At 39.7% G+C, this 15,813-nt stretch overlaps 1 protein-coding gene across 24 annotated transcripts in view; it reads left to right on the plus strand.

Annotated features, from left to right (window-relative positions):
* Positions 1 to 15,813, plus strand: part of NEO1 (neogenin 1) — a 230,586-nt gene that overhangs the window by 192,735 nt on the left and 22,038 nt on the right. For 10 of the 24 annotated variants that reach the window (XR_014060467.1, XR_014060468.1, XM_081513589.1 and 7 more), the window contains exons 16-20: positions 1,205 to 1,300; positions 4,042 to 4,217; positions 4,300 to 4,438; positions 6,498 to 6,605; positions 13,189 to 13,383. Coding sequence is in view for 21 of the 24 variants with exons in the window: in XM_081513589.1 (XP_081369715.1) it covers positions 1,205 to 1,300; positions 4,042 to 4,217; positions 4,300 to 4,438; positions 6,498 to 6,605; positions 13,189 to 13,383 (714 nt within the window). In the remaining 3 variants the exon portion in view is untranslated. Of the gene's footprint in view, positions 1 to 1,204; positions 1,301 to 3,993; positions 4,218 to 4,299; positions 4,439 to 6,497; positions 6,606 to 13,188; positions 13,384 to 14,058; positions 14,092 to 15,813 lie in introns of all 24 variants that reach the window. The other 14 variants (XR_014060466.1, XM_081513586.1, XM_081513595.1 and 11 more) reach the window with 4 other exon arrangements.

Consider the following 15,813-nt stretch of genomic DNA (forward strand, 5'->3'; position numbering starts at 1 on the left):
GATGGAGGTGCCAAACAGACAGTTTAAAGGTCTGGTGCTCAGAAGAAAAGTCAGGACTAATTTGCATTGGATCACACATGTATGCTAATCCAACCAAGGAAATGAATGGAAGCACATTGAGAGAGAGTGAAGAGTAGGACTAGAAGAGGGCCTAGAATCAAGTCTGGAAAATATGTATTGTGATTCTTCTGTCCCCAATCTCAATGTATGGGATCACCTTCCACCATGTTGCCCAAATCAACACCTTTTCTTGCCAGTCAAGTACTAAGTCTTATTTATTCCATATGTTATCAGTTCTTTCTCACACTGGAAGACCAGGTGCCTTTATATATTACTCAGTGATATCTGGAAAATGGGCCACCAAGCAGCTTTTGAAGAAATGAAGGCCACTTGAGGTGTGGCCACCTTGAAAAACTGCCCAGCTTTAGCAGAAGTGAGTGGTGTGGGTCAACTTCCCACCCTACAACACTTCAGTGGAACCCAAGTCTTCATTTCTGAAACTAGACTCTTGGAAGTACCTGTACTAAACCTTGCCTGGATCAGGAATGTGATAAAGCAAAATCTTCCTGATTTGCCTTAGCCAATAGAAGAATGAATGCTATTCCAACTATTTAATACCCCTCTTTTTCACCAAATCTAACTAGCAGCATTTTACATGATCACTTTCTTAGCCAGTTGAAATCCTGGGCCATGTCTTCTCCAACCAAGAAGTCTGCATGAAAGCTAGATGAGGTTGGCATTCCAGAGAGTTAAGGACCTTTAGCGGTTAACTGGGTTAACAGTTTGTCTCCTCCTTCTCTAGCGCTTTTCCAATCGCTGCCTCCTTCTGAGAAGAAATGGGGTTTGTTTAATTCCAAGCTGCACCTGTGGGCTTCCAACACATGGAAATCCTGTTTATTCTTTTTAATCCAAGCTCTTCACTATACAGTAACATAACTAAACCACTGATGAGTTGAAGCCAGGAGGAGGTTCAGGAACAGTCTCCCTTGCTCCTGGGACTACAGGAAATCGATCTCAGCCAGTGTTTCTATACTCTGTACGCTCCCATCTCCATTCCTCTCTACCCCTCAGAATAATCCCACATAAAAAAATTTTAAAATGTGACCTGGCTTTTACTACAGTTAAGATTATACACAATCATCTGTAAATTTTTAAAATTCTGTAGTGAGTTTTTTACGTGTTTCCACTTGCTTCTTTCCTTCAGATCCCAGCTCTCACTATGTGATCACCCTGAAAGCGTTTAACAACGTAGGTGAAGGTATTCCCTTGTACGAGAGTGCTGTGACCAGACCTCACACAGGTACGGTATCCTGTCCATCTCTGGTTGTCAGCATCTTTTCCAGCAGCTTAAGTAGAATGTTAGCATGAGGCCTGCCCTGTGGGTATCAGTGGAAGGAGAAGGATATGGCAGTTTAGGGTCAGGCCTCAAAGGAGGGTAAATGGGCTTTCAACATGAAAAGTTCTATTAAATCCTGCATTGCTTTTTAGAAAATATTAATCCTGTCATGTAAACACTTCTATGTAAATGTGTAGCACGTGTTTTTAATATGTTGGGATCTAGAAAGCATAGTCATGAGAGAATTAAAAGTGGTTTTTCATCTTTTGGTTATGTGAATTATAACTAAAAGGAGAAAAAAGTTAAAGGATCTCCTTATCTCTGAGAAAATATATAGGTTATTGATGGAATAAATGTATTAGATTGATAAATCCAACATTTTCTTTATTAGTACTTGAATTAGTTGGGAAAGTATTTTTCTATGTGCTTTTTATAAGTTTATATAGAGAGTATAACACTGTATGTACCATCCATTTGATAAACTGTACATTTATTACAAACGAGACCAAATATTTATTACTTTTCTTTTAATTTATCTATTAAAATATCTTTAAAAGAATAATGTAAAATTTCTGTAGATATGTAAAACATGATTTAGATCTAGATCTGAATGAGAAAATTTACTGAAGTGAATATATTAGAATTGTAAATTTTTCTAAATGGTACTGAAAATCAAAGAATTTATCACTTTCAGTAATACTCTTTTGTTTCTCAAAACAAAATTGTGACTCTGTATTGCCTGCTAGGTACTCTGGATACTTTGCATACAGTATAGATTTGGCATTATTTGTTTTAAAAAGATAATCTCTGTCCCCCCTTTTTATGCTTTTACTTAACAAGATCAATACCATTACTGCATATTTGATAGTTCTGTCCTGTCTTCTGCTCCTGTGTGCTTACAATTTATCAGTTCTTTTAAAAATAGCTTTGGTATGTCAGAAAATAAAAAACGTAAGATGAAAAAGAGAATATTTAAATAAACGGTTTGCTACTTTCTTAAATCAGTCTGTAATAGGAAAAAACAAATTTGGAATTATTTTCTCTTATGTGACTTACAAATATAGCGTGGCTAGAAATATACAAGAGGAAATGTTCATAAGTCATGTTACCTAGCTATCTTTTCTAAGAGTTGTTACAATAAGAAAAAATCTCGCAGTGTTAGTGATTTTTACACCTGAAGGTGCATTTTCTTTAACTAATTGGTATGTGTCCTGATCTTTGAACAAAGCCCCTGATTATAATGTGTGCAGTTCTTCTGTTATTTTTAGTCTTCATTGTGTAGGAAATACACAAATGGAGATTGTTGCTTTAGCTTGGCAGTTATTCATAAATAAGGCCCCTGCCACCTCAGATTTTAGGTTATAGGAAGGACTAGTCACCATAGCTAAATGGGAAACCCATTTTAAAACCTTCACTTAAATCAGTGTGTATGTACTTAAATAACTGATCAAGAGTTGGGAAAGCCCAAATGGATGCCTCCATACTGACCTGTGACATGGTGCCTTTGGGCTCATTCTGGCCTTTGTTTTGACAGTGCTACTTAGAGAATATGTCTGTTGCATATGGTCAGGACACACATGAGTATAGACTTTTCCTTCTATCAAATGAGTTCTCTGATTTCTTAAGTTCATAAAGGCTGTGTCGCTTAAATCCTTGATAGCGGGGGCATTTCCCATAACTGCTTGGGATTAATTAGTGGGTTCTCTGAGTCTAGTGGAAACAGTATAAAATACTCCCGCATGTTGTCAGCTTACCTTTCCTTCATGAAGAGTAATGCCTTTGAGTTCCCTTTGCTTTACTTGAATGCAAGCCATGTTGTGGTACTGCTTTTAGACCCTGGACATCAGCAGATCTGAATTGGATCCTGTGTGGGTTTCACACACACCCAGTTCCAAGACCAGGCTAAGTTTCCATTGGCTGATATTCAGATTCAGATTTTAGAGGAGAGACCCCTACATGTCCAGGGTGATAAGCAACATCCCCAAAATTCAACCACATTCATTGAAATACCAAAACAGATCATAAGCTTTGTGTTACTTATTTAGGAAAAATACCCTTGATTTTAAAAGCAGTTTTCATCTTTTAATGATCCTTTTTGGATAGAAAGTAGAATTTTCAAGTTATTTGAAGAAAAAATTTTAAGACAAAGAAAAGTCAAGTTTGAATGTTGTATGCTGTGCTTAGTCACTCAGTCGTGTCCAACTCTTCGACCTGTGGACTGTAGCCCGCCAGGCTCCTCTGTCAGTGGGGATTCTCCAGGCAAGAATACTGGAGTGGGTTGTCATGCCCTCCTCCAGGGGATCCTCCCAACCCAGGGATCGAACCCAGGTCTGCCACACTGCAGGCACATTCTTTACCGTCTGAGCCACCGGGGAACACTGGATTACCAAACTTTATTTCCCTATTCAATATGCATGCAGTTTACAGTCACAGAAAATAGTTAGTTACTATTTCTCTAGCTGCTTTCCTGCAATTTTTTCCTGAAAGAACACAAGTGGAAATATTCTTTTAAATGAATGATGGTTATATATTAACTCTGGATTCTCTTTCTCTTTCTCCATTTCTCACCTTTCATTCCATTATATTACCCTGCATTTCCCTTTTATTTTTGTTTATGTTAAAATGTCACTTCCATTTTTAATTACTTTTTACCCCAGACACTTCTGAAGTTGATTTGTTTGTTATTAATGCTCCATACACTCCAGTGCCAGATCCCACTCCCATGATGCCACCAGTGGGAGTTCAGGCTTCCATTCTGAGCCATGACACCATAAGGATCACCTGGGCAGACAACTCCCTGCCCAAACACCAGAAGATTACAGACTCCCGGTACTACACAGTCCGATGGAAAACCAACATCCCAGCAAACACCAAGTACAAGGTACTGGCACATTCGCTCTGGGTAAGAAAAGCTAATTATTCATATTTTCTGATTCTGAAGCTCTTGATTCATATGTTTCCAGAATGCTAATGCAACAACTTTGAGTTATTTGGTGACTGGTTTAAAACCAAATACACTCTATGAATTCTCTGTGATGGTGACCAAAGGTCGAAGATCAAGCACATGGAGTATGACAGCCCACGGGACTACTTTTGAATTAGGTATGTATTGTCAGAACTTTGTCACATGGCATTTCCTCTCTTCACTGGATGTGAAAGCCAGGGAAAGTCCGTGCTAATGTTGTACCACATCCCAAGTCATGAGGTGCCTCATCACCTGTCTTTACTACCCAAGGAAAGAACTAAGTGTGTGAATTGACATATTTACAGAACATAGTGAGCAACTACAGCTGGAGTTCAGTGTTTGCTTTCTCAGCTGAAGAATTTTGTTTTTTTCATCATTGTTCAAGAACATTAGCAAATAGCAGAAAGAAATAATGCAGAATGTACTAGAGTTTAGGAATCATGAGACATGAGTTCAATTCCAAGGTCAGCCACCTACTGACTATATAAGCAAGTCATCCAGTCTCTCTGAAGCTATTTCTTCCATCTATAAAAGAAGGGTAATTGCTGTCTTTTCTACTTGATAGGGTAAAATAAACTACCCAATAAATAAGGCACATGGTAAGTAATACAGCACTGTGTAGATGTAAGGAATTATGGTTTTTAACCTTGCCTTCCTGGAAAATTGAGATAGAAAAAATGAAGTGGCCTGCCCTTTACCGATACCATGCTTGCTAGAGCCTCAGCACTTTACCAGAGCTCTCCTAAAATGCCTGGGAAGCTTTCTTGCAAACTGGTTAGTGCCTTATAAAGTCTCCCGCTGGAGTGTTCTTAGGGTTTTTGTCTGTAAGTAAACATGAAAGAAAAAATACAGCTAAGTAAATTAAGGGGAAAGCAAGCCATCTAATTTGAAAGTTTTGTTTGCTTTTTGCTCACTTGTAGGCCTGCCCTCCTGCCCCTTATACTTCCCTGGCATGGGGATGTGTGTAACCATTGGGAGGCTCTGTCTATTCCACCTTCCTATTTCTTTCTCTCCTTTATGTGAATAATGAAAAGAATGGAACTACAAAGTTTCTCCAGACTGGTTTTGGCCCTGAAGTCTTATCTTTGGCACAGTTGGTTGAATTTCCTACAGAGAAAAAAAAAGGGATAGATTCAGAGAGGAAAAAATTCAGTGCACAAAAAACTTAAATAGAACTTGAGTTTGCTTTCTTTGCCAGTTTTAAAAATACCTTTGTGCTTTCATTGCAGCTCATTAGGTAATAAATGATATTCCATTAGGAGTTTACATTTCACTGGGCTTCCTTCCATTTCATATCAGGAGAATTCTAGTATTTTAGGAAAAGAGTAAATGTAAGGATATACTTAATATGCTGATTTCCCAACTAGTATCAATACATTAAAAGTTTTCAGCCATAATATGGAAACATAAGGGGCTTCTGCAATGCAGGAAATGTGGGTTTGCCCTCTGGGTCGGGAAGATCCCCTGGAGGAAGAAATGGCAACCCACTTCAGTATTCTTGCCTGAGAAATCCCCATAGACAGAGGAGCCTGGTGGGGCTGCAGTCCATGGGGTCGCAAGGTTCAGACAAGACTTAGAAACTAAACCACCACTACCATGGAAACACAGATGCACTGTTGTTTTATTTAATTGGCTTTTCAGTTCCATAAACAGCTTTACATTTCAGAGCAATAACCTTTAATAGTTGACAGTATCTTTTCAGTGAAAATTTAACATAATAAAACATTAATTTGTAAATCATTTATTCTTTGGGGGAATGGTGGTTTTCAAACATCATATTTGGTTTGGAGAGCCAACTATAGGTAGAGACAAAGTTACTTTACACTTAAAAATATTCTAACAAAATAATCCAAATTAGGGGAGAAAACGTAGTCTTGGGCACATCACATAACTTTTCTCATATTCAGTCTCCTGATCTATCAAGCAGGGACTACAGGTGGCTTTTAATTTTCCCTAACCATCCTACCAGACCTCCCCATCTGGGATACCTGTTCTTTGTCGTCTCAATATGGTATTTCCTCTTTGGTACTTTGCATATTCTTCTTTTTCTTGGGGCTATTTCTGGACAGACAATGAGTTCTTTGTTTATCTTTTTTGCCTGTACCCTTTATTGTGCCTTCTAAATGGAGAGAGTTGAGGAAATGGTGAATTAAGTTGAAATGAACAGGAATTACTGAAAGTGTTATTCTTTTGTAGTTCCTACTTCTCCACCCAAGGATGTGACAGTTGTGAGTAAAGAGGGAAAACCCAGGACCATAATTGTAAATTGGCAGCCTCCCTCTGAAGCCAATGGCAAGATTACAGGTAAGAGGCCAAAGATGCCTGTGAGTGTGTGTCTGTTCTCTGTTCCTGCATTCTAGAAGAGTGCCTTGTTCTTGGGAGGAATAGGGGTCTTAAGACTTGACCTGGCCTTTTTTGGGGGTGCTAAGTGTCATGATGGTCCTGGAAATTGAAGCAAGGGGTACCGTTTAGTGACATAGAAAGGAGTCGCCAGATGGTTGTTCTGACCCGTATGTCATGAAACTCTGATGGGTGTGGGTTGCACTAGACATTCTTTGGTTATGGTAGAACATACAGACTTATTATTTTCCTCAAGAGAGCTATTCTTCTCTCTTTGACTAGATGACCAGGGTCTTGGGGTTGAAGACCCCGCCTAACTCTACAGGGTGATACCCAATAAATATAAATTCACCTCTTTTAGCCCGAAGCTCAAAAATATCCATTAGGCTTATAGTTTCTTTTTTCACCCAGGACTGCTACTTCAGCTTCCTGTGCTCTTACAACTAAAGTTAAAAGTCTAAGGTGGCCTAGACCTCTGACAGGACCTTGAATTTTCCCTTGGACTTCCAGAGTACAAGGCACTGTGCCTTCCTCAGCTTTATCAGGGAGAAGAACCTGCCTCTGATCCAGATAATGTATGCTGTGGAGCCACAGTACCCTTCCCGAAATTCCTTTGTATGAAAAGGTGGCCTAAGGTGACTGCAGCCGTGAAATTAAAAGATGCTTGCTCCTTGGAAGAAAAGCTATAATAAACCTAGACAGTATATTAAAAACCAGAGTGACCTTTGTCACTTTGCTGACAAAGGTCCATATAGTCATAGCTGTGGTTTTTCCAGTAGTCATGTATGGATGTAAGAGTTGGACCATAAAGAAGGCTGAGTGCTGAAGAATTCATGCTTTTGAAGAGTGGTGCTGAAGAAGACTCTTGAGAGTCCATTGGACAGCAACTAGATCAGACCAGCCAATCCTAAAGGAAATCAACCCTGAATATTCATTGGAAGGACTGATGCTGAAGCTGAAGCTCCAGAACTTTGGCCACCTGATGTGAAGAGCTTACTCACTGGAAAAGACCCTGATGCTGGCAGGCATTGAGAGCAGGAGGAGAAGGAGGTGACTGAGAATGAGGTGGTTGGATGGCATCACCAACTCAGTGGACATGAGTTTGAGCAAACTCAGGGAGATAGTGAAGGACGGGGAAACCTGGTGTGCTGTAGTTCATGGGGTTGCAAAGAGTCAGACACAACTGAGCAACTGAACAACAAAGGAAACTGAAAAGCATTTCTTAGCATTGTCTGACAAAACGTGGTCCACTGGAGAAGGGAATGGCAAACTACTTCAGTATTCTTGCCTTCAGAACCCTATGGATAGTATGAAAAGGCAAAAAGATAGGACATTGAAAGATGAACTCCCCAGGTTGATAGGTGCACACTATGCTACTGGAGATCATTGGAGAAATAATTCCAGAAAGACTGAAGAGATGGAACCAAAGCAAAAACATCACCCAGTTGTGGATGTGACTGGTGATGGACGTAAAGTCTGATGCTGTAAAGAGCAATATTGCATAGGAACCTGGAATTTTGGCAAATTGGAAGTGGTCAAACAGGAGATGGCAAGAGTGAATGCCGACATTTTAGGAATCAGCGAACTAAAATGGACTGGAATGGGTGAATTTAGTTCAGATGACCATTTTATCTACTACTGTGGGCAAGAATCCCTTAGGAGAAATGGAGTAGTCATCATAGTCAACAAAAGAGTCCGAAATGCAGTACTTAGATGCAGTCTCAAAAATGACAGAATGATCTCTGTTCGTTTCCAAGGCAAACCATTCAGTATCACAGTAATTCAAGTCTATGTCCTGACCAGTAATGCTAAAGAAGCTGAAGTTGAACGGTTCTATGAAGACCTACAAGACCTTCTAGAACTAACACCCAAAAGAGATGTCCTTTTCATCCTAGGGGACTAGAATGCAAAAGTAGAAAGTCAAGAAATACCTGGAGTAACAGGCGAATTTGGCCTTGGAGTACAGAATGAAGCAGAGCAAAGGCTAATAGAGTTCTGCCAAGAGAATGCATGGGTCATAGCAAACACCCTCTTCCAACAACACAAGAGAAGACTCTACACATGGACATCACCAGATGGCCAACACTGAAATAAGATTGATTATATTCTTTGCAGCCAAAGGTGGGGAATCTCTATACAGTCAGCAAAAAACAAGACGGGGAGCAGACTGTGGCTCAGATCATGAACTGCTTATTGCCAAATTCAGACTTAAATTGAAGAAAGTAGGGAAAACCACTAAACCATTCAGGTATTACCTAAATCAAATCCCTTATGATTATACAGTGGAAGTGAGAAATAGATTTAAGGGACTAGATCTGATAGAGTGCCTGAAGAACTACGGACAGAGGTGCGTGACATTGTACAGGAGGCAGGGAACAAGACCATCCCCAAGAAAAAGAAATGAGAAAAGGCAAAATGGTTGTCTGAGGAGCCCTTACAAATAGCTGTGAAAAGAAGAGAAGCTAAAAGCAAAGGAGAAAAGGAAAGATATACCCATTTGAAAGTAGAGTTCCAAAGAATAGCAAGCAGAGATGAGAAAGCCTTCCTCAATGATCAGTGGAAAGAAATAGAGAAAAATGGAAAAGACTAAGAGATCTCTTCAAGAAAATTAGAGATACCAAGAGAACATTTCATGCAAAGATGGGCACAATAAAGGTCAGAAATGATATGGACCTAACAGAAGCAGAAGATATTAAGAAGAGGCGGCAAGAATGCACAGAAGAACTATACAAAAAAGATCTTCATGACCCAGATAATCACAATGGCATGATCACTCACCTAGAGCCAGACATCCTGGAATGTGAAGTCAAGTGGGCCTTAGGAAGCATCACTACAAACAAAGCTAGTGGCGGTGATGGAATTCCAGTTGATCTATTTCAAATCCTAAAAGACGATGCTGTGAAAGTGCTGCACTTGATATGCCAGCAAATTTGGAAACTCAGCAGTGGCCACAGGACTGGAAAAGGTCAGTTTTCATTCAAATCCCAAAGAAAGGCAATGCCAAAGAATGCTCAAACTACTGCACAGTTGCATTCATCTCATGCACTAGTAAAGTAATGCTCAAAATTCTCCAAGCCAGGCTCCAGCAATACGTGAACTGTGAACTTCCAGATGTTCAAGCTGGATTTAGAAAAGGCACAGGAACCAGAGATCGAATTGCCAACATCCTCTGGAGCATTGAAAAAGCAAGAGAGTTCCAGAAAAACATCTACTTCTGCTTTATTGACTATACCAAAGCCCTTGACTGTGTGGATCACAACAAACTGTGGAAAATTCTTCCAGAGATGGAAATACCAGACCACCTGACCTGCCTCTTAAGAAATCTGTATGCAGGTCAGGAAGCAACAGTTAGAACTAGATGTGGAACAACAGACTGGTTCGAAATCAGGAAAGCAGTACATCAAGGCTGTATATTGTCACCTTGCTTATTTAACTTATATGCAGAGGACATCATGAGAAATGCTGGGCTGGATGAAGCACAAGCTGGAGTCAAGATTGCTGGGAGAAATATCAATAACCTCAGATATGCAGATTGACACCACCCTTATGGCAGAAAGTGAAGAAGAACTAAAGAGCCTCTTGATGAAAGTGAAAGAGGAGAGTGGAAACGTTGGCTTAAAACTCAACATTCAGAAAACGAAGTCATGGCATCGGGTCCCATCACTTCATGGCAGATAGATGAGGAAACAGTGACAGACTTTACTTTTGGGGGCTCCAAAATCACTGCAGATGGTGACTGCAGCCATGAAATTAAAAGACGCTTTCTCCGTGGAAGAAAAGTTATGACCACCCTAGACAGCATATTAAAAAGCAGAGGCATTACTTCGCCAACAGAGGTCCATCTAATCAAAGCTGTGGTTTTTCCAGTAGTCATGTATGGGGGTGAGAGTTGGACTATAAAGAAAGCTGAGCACTGAAGAATTGATGCTTTTGAACTGTGGTGTTGGAGAAGACTCTTGAGAGTCCCTTGGACTGCAAGCAGATCCAACCAGTCCATCCTAAAGGAGATCAGTCCTGAAAAATCATTGGAAGGACCGATGTTGAAGCTGAAACTCCAATACTTTGGCCACCTGATGTGAAGAGCTGACTCATTGGAAAAGACCCTGACGCTGAGAAAGATTGAGGGCAGGAGGAGAAGGGGATGACAGAGGATGATGATTGGATTGCATCACCGACTCTGTGGATATGAGTTTGAGTAAGCTCTGGGATTTGGTGATGGACAGGGAGGCCTGGCGTGCTGCAGTCCATGGGGTTTCAGAGTTTTACACAACTGAGGGACTGAACTGAACTGAACTGAGCACTGTCCCGCTTCATCTTTCAGTAGGAATCCCTTTCTTTAAATCCCCAGTCTTTATGTCATATTTAATTTAGGTTTTAGAATTTGCCTCTTCCTTAAAAGAATTAAGCATGACTTGACATGATTACATTATATTTTGTCTTTGAAAACCAGTAATGGTGCTGTCAGTTCCTTTTTGCACTGTGTAGGCTTGTGGTTGTGGTTCTTCCTTCCTCAACTGTGGATGTAGAGTGCCCTCTGGTGGATCTATCAGGTGATGTTTCACTGTGACTTCACCTACCCCAAGTTTGGGAGACTCTAGCAAAGGTGGCTGCCCATCTCCTAGGGGTTTATCCCCTGGGAAGTCACACTGGTGAGAGTTCAAATAGCACTGTCAGGCCATTACTGGTTTTCAAAACTGCATTAACTTAATTGAAGTAGACCCTTGAAGTACAGAATGTTGGAATGATTAGGATGTTTTCCTTATGTAATTTCCTAGCTTTTGAGAGTATTTAACCCTATATTTTTTTGTTTTGTTTTGTTTTGTTTTGTTTTTATAAATTTATTTATTTTAGTTGGGGGCTAATTACTTTACAATATTGTAATAGTTTTTGCCATACATTGACATGAATCAGCCATGGGTTTACATGTGTTCCCCTTCCTGGACCCCCCACCCACCTCCCTCCCCATCCCATCCTTCTGGATCCTCCCATTGCCCCGGCCCTGAGCCCTTGTCACATGCATCGAACATGGAATGGTGTTCTGTTTCACATATGATAATATACATGTTTCAGTGCTCTTCTCCCAGAACGTCCCACCCTCACCTTCTCCCTCAGAGTCCATAAAATTGTTCCATGCATCTGTGTCTCTTATTCTGTCTCGCATATAGGGTTATCGTTACCATCTTTCAAATTCCATATATATGCATTAGTATACTGTATTGTTGTTTTTCTTTCTGGCTTACTTCACTCTGTATAATGGGCTCCAGTTTCATCCATCTCAATAGAACCGATTCAAATGTATTTTTTTTAATGGCTGAGTAATATTCCATTGTGTATATGTACCACAGCTTCCTTATCCATTCGTCTGCTGATGGACATCTAGGTTGCTTCCATGTCCTGGCTATTGTAAACAGTGCTGCGATGAACATTGGGGTACACGCGTCTCTTTCAATTCTGGTTTCCTCGGTGTATATGCCCAGCAGTGGGATTGCTGGGTAATATGGCAGTTCTATTCCCAGTTTTTTAAGGAATCTCCACACTGTTCTTCATAGTGGCTGTACTAGTTTGCATTCCCACCAACAGTGTAAGAGGGTTCCCTTTTCTCCACACCCTCTCCAGCATTTATTGCTTGTAGACTTTTGGATAGCAGCCATTCTGACTGGTGTGAAATGATACCTCATTGTGGTTTTGATTTGCATTTCTCTAATAATGAGTGATGTTGAGCATCTTTTCATGTGTTTGTTAGCCATCTGTATGTCTTCTTTGGAGAAATGTCTGTTTAGTTCTTTGGCCCATTTTTTGATTGGGTCGTTTATTTTTCGGGAATTCAGCTGCAGAAGTTGCTTGTATATTTTTGATATTAATTGTTTGTCTGTTGCTTCATTTGCTATTATTTTCTCCCATTCTGAAGGCTGTCTTTTCACCTTGTTTATAGTTTCCTTTGTTGTGCAAAAGCTTTTAATTTTAATTAGGTCCCATTTGTTTATTTTTGCTTTTATTTCCAATATTCTGGGAGGTGGGTCATGGAGGATCCTGCTGTGATTTATGTCGGAGAGTGTTTTGCCTATGTTTTCCTCTAGGAGTTTTATTGTTTCTGGTCTTACGTTTAGATCTTTAATCCATTTTGAGTTTATTTTTGTGTACGGTGTTAGGAAGTGTTCTAGTTTCATTCTTTTCCAAGTGGTTGACCAGTTTTCCCAGCACCACTTGTTAAAGAGATTGTCTTTTCTCCATTGTATATTCTTGCCTCCTTTGTCGAAGATAAGGTTTCCATATGTGCGTGGTTAACCCTATATTTTTATCTTAACTACTTTTATTACTTCAGCTACTGATACAGATAATAATTTATAGTCTGGCACTGTTGAAATTGTGGTTTTCTCTGTATTATATTTAGTGTAGCATTTAAAATACATATTACTATTGCTAATTTAATCTGTAACTAGTTCTCTATTTGTGTATGCTGTAACATATATCTTTTATTGACAGTATTACTGATTGCAAAAGAAAGAGCAGGAATAAGGTTTCTTTTTCCATTAATTCCTTTGTATAGGTTACATCATATATTACAGCACGGATGTGAATGCAGAGATACACGACTGGGTTATTGAGCCTGTTGTGGGAAACAGGCTGACTCACCAGATACAAGAATTAACACTTGACACACCATACTACTTCAAAATCCAAGCCCGGAACTCGAAGGGCATGGGGCCCATGTCTGAAGCTGTCCAGTTCAGAACACCCAAAGGTAAAGGCCCCCAAACAGAGTGTTCCGTTGTGTGTCTCTTGAGTGGGATTATGCGTGTACATGTCACTTTAGCATGTAGAGACTGGATGATACAGGAAGTTCTGATGATGTGCTGATGAGCCACAGTGTGGGCATGTATCTGAAAATGATCCTACCCCTTGACCACCAAATCAGTGCTGCCTAGGTTACTGACCTAAACATATCATTGACAGGGGAACTCTGACTCCAGGCTGCTTGAGGCAGATGAACTGCAGTGATCTAAACCAGTCAGATCAGATGGGATTCTCTTGGTTCCCAGATCGAGTAGTAGCGTGTTATTGTGACGGATGATTCTCTTTCAACACATGCAGGCTCTTAACCTGAAAGGCTTGTTCACTGACCTTTATAGAGAGAAAGAGACAAAAGGGACCCTTTAAAGAAAACTCTAGATAAGAAAGTGACAGTAAAATATTGAACCACATGAGCTTAGGAATTAAAAGTAAGTTGGGGACTGAGTCTGTGGAAATATGGAAAACGTATATGGATTTCTTTTCTTTTAGCACGCAAAAGAAGACTCAAGGTGCTTGGAAGTTTGTGGGGTTTTATTTTTTTTCCTTTAAAAATTTTGCCTGTCCCATCTTCAAAGCTTGTGATCCTTGCTCTTGTTTTTTTCTTCCCTTGTGCTTGGCCTGTTAGCGGACTCCTCTGATAAAATGGCTAATGATCAAGGTAAATGAGTAGCTGGCCTCTCTTTTCTTTCCTCTCTTTTGTGACCTACTATTAGCTTTTTGTTGTTTTTGTTTTTTCCTGAAAATCAGTACCAGTACTGTGTGTTAAAAATCACATATTTATTGGCCAAAGTAGAGTTGAGTCCATGTTTGTGGCACTTGGGGTATCTGAAAAGCTGGAGAATCTACTTAGGAGCTAAACAGACTGGCAGGAAAAAAAACTGGGTTGGACTTCCACAGGTGTGAGGAGATAGTCCTTAAATGTGGGTCAGATTATCCTTTGTGCTAAGACACTAAAATTCTGTGATACAGAGAGGGATTTGGGCCATGATGAGAACAAGCACACCAATTTGTCATATTTGTATTATCTAGAATTTTATTGATGTCTCTAAAAGAAAAGTTTAATCAAATTCAATTTGATTTTTTCCTCCCTCAACAGAGAATATACAAATGTACCCTACTGAATTGTATGATTATCTTTCACAAAATTACTGCTCTCCATTCTCTTGTTGCAAGCTTAATTCAGGGCTCTTTTTCCATTTCTTCTCTTAAATATATTTGCTTATTTTATGAGAGGATAGAGACAGTGTACAATGGAAGTTTAGGAAGTATGGGCCTCAGTGTCACCATTCTGGAAATTATCTATCAGCATAGTCTCTTCACTGCAGTTGCTGTGGTGGAGAGAGAACTATACTTTGTGATTTTCATCTCTGGGACGTCAGCTAAAGTTGGTTATCTGTTTTCTGTAGCAGGAGCAGTTAAAGTAAATTGGATAGTTGCTTTTATTCTTTAAGAGTAGTTTTTAGAAATACAAAGTCTTTGGATCTTGGTTAATGGCAAGGAAGATTCAGAGTTTGAGGTTTCAAGTTTCAGGGCTTTGGAAATGTGTTTGCATTCAATGAGTCTTTTGTTGTATGCTGGGAAAACTGCAAACATGCGTGCGTGTGTGTGTGTGTGTGTGTGTGTGTGTGTGTGTGAGGTTTCAGGGCTTTGGAAATGTGTTTGGAAATGTGTTTGCATTCAATGAGTCTTTTGTTGTATGTTGGGAAAACTGCAAACATGCCCGTGTGTGTGTGTGTGTGTGTGTGTGTGTGTGTGTGTGTAAAGCACCATGATCATGGTAGAACCTTTGCCTTAAGCATGAGAATAGAACAGTAACAACACTGAATGTGTACAGAGTATATATATGCTCATTTTCTTCCCTCACTTCACCCCATAAGCCAGGATGCAGTTCTCAGCTACACCACCCCTTTGGTATTTAAAATTCTTTGCCCATATTTATTTTGGTATTTGGCTAATCCTTGGATTTCTTGTTCATAAGTTAAATATAAAAGGAAAACATTAAGAAATATAGGAGTTAAACCAATTGGTTTATTGGCAAAGTGTTCATTGGTAATTATTTATATAATGTGTTACTCTGAGTAGTTTGGCTTAAATATGGGCTGCCTGACAAAGAAGTATCTTAACTATGAAGAGCCTTACATGGGCCTTGCCATCTCTGCCAGCTTATCATAGTGAAAAGAACAAGTGGAATCTTGACATGTGGTGTGTGCCATTTGGGAGGAATGGTGACAATAGAAGTGAAGTAAAGTAATAGGTGTGGACAGTGAAAATGGTCTGAGGACTGTGAGTCAAAAAAAAAAAAAAAAATTCTAGAACATGCCCCTTAGATACCCAGGAACTTCTTTACCTTTGAGGACTTTGAGCTTCTGGAACATAGAAA

Source organism: Giraffa tippelskirchi, chromosome 7 (genome assembly GCF_054371585.1).
Source record: "Giraffa tippelskirchi isolate mGirTip1 chromosome 7, T2T-mGirTip1v1.2.pri, whole genome shotgun sequence".
In the NCBI taxonomy this organism is placed as follows: domain Eukaryota; kingdom Metazoa; phylum Chordata; class Mammalia; order Artiodactyla; family Giraffidae; genus Giraffa; species Giraffa tippelskirchi.